We start from the raw sequence: 8,656 nt of genomic DNA, 5'->3' as shown, positions 1-8,656 counted from the left end.
AGCCGGTACCGGCCGCACAGGGAGGGGGGAGGCGGCGGCCATCTTCGCCCGGCGTGTTTAACATTTATGGAAATAGCCCGTGTGGTTGTTCCCGCCCTCTTTCTGCCGGTGCCCTTTCTCGTCTCTGTTAGCCTTGACATCTCCGGTTTCCATAGCAATCACAAGAAGTTGCAGCAGCGGTTTTGGACTCGGGCTTGGCTGAAACAAACCCTTGGCAGTTGCGGCCGTTTGGCCAGCAAACCTGCCTTGGCTCCGTTCTCTCAGATGCTTTTGAGGACTTACCCTCTTTCAGTGTAAACTGCAGTCTTGTTTTTCCCTATTTGAAAAGCGTTCTTAAATCTGTGATAATAACATTAGCTGGTGGTTTTGATTTTGAGAGTAGGAAGCAGGCACTCTGTCCTTGTCTCAGTGATACTTGCAGAAAATCAAGCAGTAGTTCAGGATAGCTCGATGCAACCTGGCACTGTATTCCCGTGGCACAAACTTTGCTCCTGTCATTTCGGGTGATGCTAACTAGAATAAACAGCATGATAGTCTCCACTACTTAGGGAAGTGCGATTTCGGAAACACCTGCTGTCCTGCTGTAGTGTTAGTTTTGTCTAAAACTTATGTTGTTGTCACTTTGTGTTTTAGAAAGTGCAACAATATACATTAATAATTCAAGCTACGGACATGGAAGGAAACCCAACATATGGTCTTTCAAACACAGCAACTGCTGTCATCACTGTGACAGATATCAATGACAATCCTCCAGAGTTCACCGCCATGACTGTAAGTACAGGGTGGGACTAACCGAAGGATGTGCATATTTATAACCCTTTCCTGCTTTTCTCATTGTATTCACAGACAGTAGATATTTATTACTTATTAAATAGTGTATTGGCAGGCAGAATAGTACTTGCAGAATATATATCCCTTAGATACGGTATTCTGCTTGGGCCAAAAGGCAAAAGTTGACAAGGGGATCAAACCATCACTTTTCTGGGTGGCCTCAGGTAAACGTCATTAGCTGAATTGTTAGAGCTCCAGTGAGGAGAGATGCGCTCCTTAATGTTGATGGATGTTCAGTATGGCATGGCTCTTTTGTGCTTCTGCAGCCAAGGTAAAATGCATTCTTGTTTTTTACAGTTTTATGGGGAAGTACCAGAAAACAGGGTGGATGTGATCGTAGCGAATCTGACAGTAACAGATAAAGATCAGCCCCACACACCTGCGTGGAATGCGATGTACCGAATGACTGGAGGAGACCCGACAGGTCGGTTTACCATCCTGACCGATCCCAGTAGCAACGATGGGCTGGTGACTGTTGTGAAGGTAAGAGATGCTTGCGCTTCAGAGAATTAAGCAGAGATAGAAGAAGTGGGAGAACACTGAGGGGGAAAAATGTGATGTCCCAAGGCCAGCACGAGTCTGGAAAGTAAAATGGATGGGCACTGTCTGTCTTGTGGAAGAAAGTCATCTGTCCCTGGGAGAGTTTCCTATCAGTAGTATGCCAACAGGGCAGTTTTTAAAATCAGGCAAGGTTGTTGAAAATGACAGATTTTGAAGCTTTGTTTGACAAAAGGTAGAAATTAGTCTGTGGAAAAGCATTTGCTTTGTATTTGTTGCTAGTACAAAAGAACACCTTCCTGTCTCCTGGCCTCCATTAATAGTTGCACTTGTTGTCTGCAGATTTTATGTCAACATGTTCCTGCTAAGGAACAGATATAGACAGTCAAGGCACAATCAGAGACGAAGAAGTGATAGGTGGGAGGCTACTTCTACTGGCTATTTTTAAAACCTCATTTAAATACCTTTTACAGAATAACCTGTCTTCATTCTTTAGCCAGCACAGCTCTGTGTTGAGGGGTGACTTATTTCAAGTGATAATAACAATATGGTTCTATAATTAAACCTGCCAACCTTTCCTAATGGCCCTCTGATAAGTGTCTCTTCTCTGAGTTGGCCTGTTCTGGTTTTGGCTGATCCACTTACGAAGTTAAGTGTGAGATGCCAGTGTTCCCATTTGGAAATTAAAACATTCACCTTAGCACCCCAATCCCCCCCCCTTTCTTTTCCTCCTTTTTTTTTAATCTTCTCAGTATCTAGGTGAGAAAAAGTTACAGTTTTCGTACAGCTATAGTGATAATTCACACTAGGGTTTTTTTTTAAGAACTGTCTGTTTTATAACTGCACTTCCCCAGAGGTACCAATTGTTGCATTGCAGTCTTGCAGCAAGAATTATGTGAGTGTATGGGCTTTGTAATTAGGCACATAATCATCTTTTTCAGATCTAGGAATGGCATCAAACTCGAAATGTCTGGAAAAGTGAATTTAAAAAATGCTTAGATTAAACTAAACTATTATAGATAGAAGCAAGCCTAAGATTCCAGATCTCTAACCGGTTTGATATAGCTTTGCTCACTTACAAATTTATTTTTAACAATTTCTACCCCCTCTACTGCCAGAGTATCTCAGTGCTTTGTTACATCTGACCTGGTTTAACAACAGAGTGACAGCATGTGGGAGCCTCACTGGAAGAGGAACTCTTTCCTACAAATGCAAGGGAATGATGGGCTTGTTCGGAAGGGGGCCAGCTCTACCATCTGAAATCAGAGGCTCTTAAACAGCATAGGAAGATCAGCCTGAGGTGGTAAATGGCAATTCTGCAGTCTTGACAGCAGCACTCCTTCAAGCACCCAGATGTGGGAAGAATTAGAAGCCTGCCTAAAGTTTTTATTGGCAAGGCAATGAGTTGATCTGACAACCTCTAATGAAGATTGGATTGTCACTTGTCACTGACTTCATACTGTCACATGCTAGCTGCCCCTGTAAGGTACAGGGTTCCTTCAAGGCTAGCAACAATGCAAGTAGCACAGTGCATAGTACTAAGGTGAATCAGGTCTCGGGGAGTGCTGCACACCTGTGCAGCACAATAGAGGAGCTCTAGCCTCCAACTGTTTTTGCTCCTTCTTAAGCTGGACTTCTGTCTCAGTGAGGAATTCCCCAAACTGAAGGTTGTCTGGACAGTGAAGGTGGGAGCTGTAGGTATACCAGCAGTGGGATTAGCTAGGATTTCTAGTGAAACATTAAGGGCATTGGAGTCTTTGATCTTTGGGACTAGGTATGGTCATGATCTTGTTTGAAAGAAACCTTCGTCCTCATAATATAGAGAGAGGCAGGTTTCTCTCCCCTGAAGAGCTCCTCAGGAGGCACATCTGCTCATGTGAGTGCCTGGCACAAAGCTGGGAGTTCCTACACTGTCTTCTGATGAAACTACATGTTTCGTCAGTTACCACTGATGGCAGTACCAGAGTAAGTTAATCCAAGGAATGACAAGGTTTCTAGCTTTTTTTGACTTCAAAACTACTGCTGCTGCTACACAAAACCCCAACCCATTCTCGTGTTGAGGTGTTACATTGAACACAGAGCCTAAAGAGAACACAGTCATTTTTGAGAAAAGCAGTACAAGTAATGTTTAAATATGTACTTCAAAGTAAAAATGTTGTTGTGTATCCATCACTGTTGTGAGTAAATGTTAACATTTCTTGCTCTTTGCTTTTCCCAGCCTATTGACTTCGAGACCAACAGGATGTTCGTACTTACTGTAGCTGCGGAAAATCAAGTGCCTTTGGCTAAGGGGATTCAGCATCCTCCTCAGTCAACAGCAACTGTGTCCATTACGGTCATTGATGTGAATGAGAGCCCATATTTTGTTCCAAACCCTAAGCTTGTACGTCAAGAAGAAGGACTGCTTGCTGGTAGTGTGTTGACGACTTTCACTGCGCAGGACCCAGATCGTTACATGCAGCAAACCTCTCTAAGGTCTATATAATCATTATACAGTTATTTAACAATTGGAATGCAATATACATGTTATAGAATGGGTGGGGAGCAAAGACACTGCATAGGAAATGACTGCATTTACTGTAGTACAGAGCTGTACCTATACCTCCTGTAGCTTTTGTGCAGCACTCTCTAAAGGCATTTTTGGCTGTAGAGAGGGTGACCTGACCAGCGTTCATAGATATGTAAACTGGGTCATCATCTAATGCTAAGTCCCACTTCATCAAGGTAGAATGAAATTACTCACCTGTGTTAAAGTATGCGTGGCATCCCAACAAATTACAGTCAGAGCCGGCACATGCTTCTGTGAACTAAGATAATTTGCGATTTAAATTAACCGGTTATTTTGACATGGTAGCAAAACTGTGTCAGATTTTTGACCAAATTTTAAGGGTTTTCTTCTCATTTATTCCCCAGCAATGCAAAGTGCTGTTGTTTTCCATGTAGTGATAGCTATGATCATAATTCGATCATAATTTGTCTAATGTGTAAAACTATGCTAAATAAAAAGAAGAGGATAAAACATGGAAATTTTAAAGCGTCCTTTCGCATACCTTTTTTAAAGCATGGTCACTGACTGCAGGGCTAAGGCACAGTGACTAGCCTTGGTCTAGGACTCAGTTTCCTAGCTTATCCAACAGCTTTTTTAGCTCATGTGGGGGAAACTACAGAACTTAATTTCAGTCTTTCCTTTCAAAATCAAGGTTCTTAAAATTTTATTTTTTCTTAATTTTGGTTAGCTGTTGCTGATATTTTGCTCATTTGTGGACATAACCATCATGGACATGGTAGCATGAGGACTTAAGGATATATGCGTTGTTAATGACCTTAGATAGCTTGCACTTGATTAATGTCAGAGGGCAAGTTTATCAGATAGAAGGGTGTTTTTGAAAGACACTCTTCTTTCAAATTAAGATGAGAAGCATGCAGTAAAACTAGGGCCCCTAAAAATTAACTTGTAAGTTAAGCGCTAGAATAATGCGAGTTAGTGCTACTCTGACACTCTTTATCCATTGTTATCTCTGTCCTGCTCTCAGTACTCTGTATGAACAGCTCTGTAGATATAGAACAAGCAAGAGGGATCCTTAATGAAATGTTTTAATTGAGTCTTAATATGAATGTTATATAGTTTGTGGTAATTGTGTGGTTTATACCAGTTACATGATAACTTAATGGCAGGGCACTTCAAGAATCTAAATATAGGACTGGTTTTAATATGTGTTTTCAAGAATTTTAGTACCAAGGCTTAATAAATGGAAATTTGTGAAATATTGTCTCCAAATTCCAGAACTGTGTTCAGAATACAAATTAAAATACTAATATTGTCTTTTTTTTTACAATGTTTATGTTAACAGATAAATAACGTATCTTGTGATCAAATACACAGGTACTCAAAACTTTCAGATCCTGCAAACTGGCTGAAAATTGACCCTGTTAGTGGACAAATAACTACTACAGCTGTTTTGGACAGAGAGTCAATATATGTGCAAAACAATATGTATAATGCAACATTTCTTGCTTCTGATAATGGTATGTATCAACATGTATGCTTTCAAAAAGCTTTCTTCTGTGTGGTTGGTAGCAATCAATACTGAGGCGCAAGATATGCTCAGAATACATCCAATCAGAAGTCTGTATTAGTATCAGACTTTGTATGTTTCCCAGCTACTCTGCAAAGGGGCTAAAAAATAATTCTGTGAGTTTGGAGAAAGGCTTAGTCACGTTAGTCGAGCTTACAGAAAACTGAAAAAACCTGCACAAGAGTGCAGTAGGCTGAGTGAACACACAGCATGAGCAGACTTTATTGGGAGTAACGTGTGAGGAAGCATTATTGTATTTTTCAATATTCAGACTACAGCAGTCCAGAGGGGAAAATTATCTTTTCATTGTCAGTTTGTTAATGACGATTAACAGTCTCTACTCAGAAACAAGCCCTTTGAGTTCAGCTGGAGTGCTGTACTGTTCATTGCCGGTGTTGGAAAAACAGGTGCAGTTAGGAACATTCTCATGTTAGAGGGGAAGACTGAAACACTGGGGCTATTTACCTTGGAGAGATGACAAATGGTAAAATTTTGCAAACTGATACTGTATAATGAAGCTAGATCAACTACTTCTTTTGTCTCTGTTCTGGAGAACAAAATTAAATGAAAGTGGAAGATTATCAGGAGGGGTGGGGGTGGAATGAGAACCATTGCTAATTATACTGAGAAATTCAGTGTCACATGTTCACATAAATGTGTGACTTTAGCAAGGTTTACAGAAGCATTGCACATTCGATATGGATAGCAAGAATGTCTAGAAGTAGTGTGCTGAAAGTCAGCATTAGGAAGAATTAATATAGTACACTTGTGGGGAAGGGTCTTCAAAGTTACAAAATAATTTTTCCAGAGGATAAACTGTCCCAATTTTGCACCTTTTTCTCTGAAGCATTTGATTTGGGCTGTCTCTGGAGAGGAACTGGCTGTCTAATCTGTAAAGTAGTTGAGTCCCTGATCTGTGGATCTGCAGTTATTTGCTGATTTTTGCTAAATATGACAGTTTTTCTGAGGACAGACTATGTAAGAATTTGTGTGTTAGCAGGAGTATTGACAGTGTTAAATTAGTTTGGTAAAGACAGTATCCCAAAACTGAGTTGAACACATGTACGTGGTAATTGAATAGTGTTGGTATAGCTTCAGTTAAGTAACTTTACAATTGGAAACAGGCTCAATACCATTTTCTTATTTTTTAAGGAATCCCCCCGATGAGCGGAACTGGCACACTTCAGATACACCTGCTGGACATCAATGATAATGCCCCCCAAGTGAATCCGAAAGAAGCCACAACTTGTGAAACACTACAGCCTAACGCTATTAACATCACTGCTATAGACCCTGACATAGATCCAAATGCAGGCCCGTTTGCCTTTGAGCTGCCTGACACACCTGCTAGTATTAAGAGGAATTGGACTATCATTCGAATTAGTGGTAATTAACATTATAGACATCTTAATAATTTCAAATAAACTATTGCATGCGCTTTTCTGCATTTTACTGTGTTATTTTGCAACGTACATTAATTTGGTTAGTGTGAATAGGAAAGTACCTTAGTGTAAGTTCCTCAAAGAACAAGAAATTTTAAGAAAGAAAAGATGTTCACAGTAACAAAGAAGTCTGTTATCCTGAGTGTCGTATAATAGTGAGCTGTACAGTAAATTAACATAGAGCTGAAATATGAGCCATTTTTGCCAATACTGTTTTAAATGCACACGAGTAGTACATTCTTTTTAAAAAGTGCCTTATTTTCACACACAGGTGATCATGCCCAGCTCTCTTTAAGGATCAGGTTCCTGGAGGCTGGTATCTATGATGTGCCCATAGTAATTACAGATTCTGGAAATCCACATGCATCTAGCACTTCTGTGCTGAAAGTGAAAGTTTGCCAATGTGACATAAACGGAGACTGCACTGACGTTGACCGGATGGTTGGCGCAGGGCTAGGCACTGGTGCCATCATTGCAATTCTGCTTTGTATCATCATCTTGCTCAGTGAGTACATACATCTCTTAATTCTAACTCTTTCGTTTTGCAAGTACCATCTTATGTTTTGTTCACATGTACCTTGACAAAGACAGGGGAACAATTAAAGACTCAAGTCCAAGAATTGTTGCTGTTTAGTTTAATGTCTTTGAGAAGTGTGAAAACTTTCTGATGGTAAAGGATTAGGAGTTGGTGAAACAGATCATAACTAGCACTTGCATGGCAGTCAAGCCCCACAGTGGGCTTGTGAAAGAGGTTTTCCATCTGTGCCCATGGGCACTCAGGTGACCAGGTTGAAGATGTTAGCCCCCAGACATCTAGTCTAGTTGGTGCTGTGTGATTTGACACCACCCACAGCAGGTAGCAGTGCCTTTAGGGAGTGCTCTGGTGTGTTACTGCTGTTGTGCTTCAGATTAATGTAAGTAGGCTATTTGATGATTTTGGAAAGTAATACATCACAGCCCTTCATGTAAGGCCTGACAAGCAGGCAGCCATGCAGGAACAGAAATGTGTATGTGTGTTTAAGTATTACATAAAGCTGTGCTAGTGTTTTATTTTTGTGTCAAGTGCATTCAGTAAGGGAAATGAGTAAACATCATGACTAAGTGTCTGTCCAGTGTAGTAAATTAGATGCTAGATCTCCTACACATTATGGTTAACTGATTTCTGATTGTGGTGGAACACAAGGAAGGGATTAATCTGTTCAAAGTACACTGTGCACTAGTCCAGAACATACAAAATGATGGAAAGAGGTAATTTATAAAGAAAAAAAAGACTATTGAGCCTGGCCAAGCCCATGTCTGTACAGAAGCACAGTACAATTATTTTCCTGTTAAAAGGTACTCTTAAAATGTTAGTTATTGAATCAACAGAGCCTTATTGAAACTCCCAAATCCTTTAAGATACTCTTCATGTATTGATATTCTAGATACATTGGAACTTCTTTCCATGAAGATGGTTCTAGTTTGAAGCATGCCTATTGTATTAGAAATACATTTACTCACCTTCATTCCAGCTTGTTTGTAGTTCGGTTTTCTTTAACAAATTTCAGTTTGTAAACAAACAGTGTAACTTGAAATTGTTGAGATTAAAGATTAAAAATATATATCTCTAAAAGCCGCTACATTTTCATCAACCTTTATTCCTCTTGCTTCTAAACATAAATGTAGGCAGCAATATGATCTATTCTCGTTGACTGCTGAGCCCGACTGTATGCTGAAGTGGCCTAAGCTTGGTGATGATCAAACATCAGAATTACTTAAACAGTATAAGTTGCTGTGCAATCTTGGGACATAGCGAAAAAATATAAATAA

General features: G+C 40.1%; 1 protein-coding gene across 1 annotated transcript in view; it reads left to right on the top strand.

Annotated features, from left to right (window-relative positions):
* CDH2 (cadherin 2, type 1, N-cadherin (neuronal)) overlaps positions 1-8,656 on the top strand; it is a gene marked incomplete at its 5' end in the record, with an annotated part of 34,001 nt that overhangs the window by 5,150 nt on the left and 20,195 nt on the right. Inside the window, 6 exons of the mRNA XM_010079744.1 lie at positions 634-771; positions 1,129-1,314; positions 3,548-3,804; positions 5,213-5,355; positions 6,558-6,791; positions 7,119-7,352. Coding sequence (XP_010078046.1) covers positions 634-771; positions 1,129-1,314; positions 3,548-3,804; positions 5,213-5,355; positions 6,558-6,791; positions 7,119-7,352 — 1,192 coding nt within the window. The remainder of the gene's footprint in view (positions 1-633; positions 772-1,128; positions 1,315-3,547; positions 3,805-5,212; positions 5,356-6,557; positions 6,792-7,118; positions 7,353-8,656) is intronic.

The sequence above is a fragment of the Pterocles gutturalis genome, unplaced genomic scaffold (assembly GCF_000699245.1).
Source record: "Pterocles gutturalis isolate BGI_N339 unplaced genomic scaffold, ASM69924v1 scaffold20704, whole genome shotgun sequence".
Taxonomy (NCBI): Eukaryota; Metazoa; Chordata; class Aves; order Pterocliformes; family Pteroclidae; genus Pterocles; species Pterocles gutturalis.
Note: the sequence above shows the minus strand (reverse complement) of the source record. Positions and strands in the feature narration are given on the sequence as shown.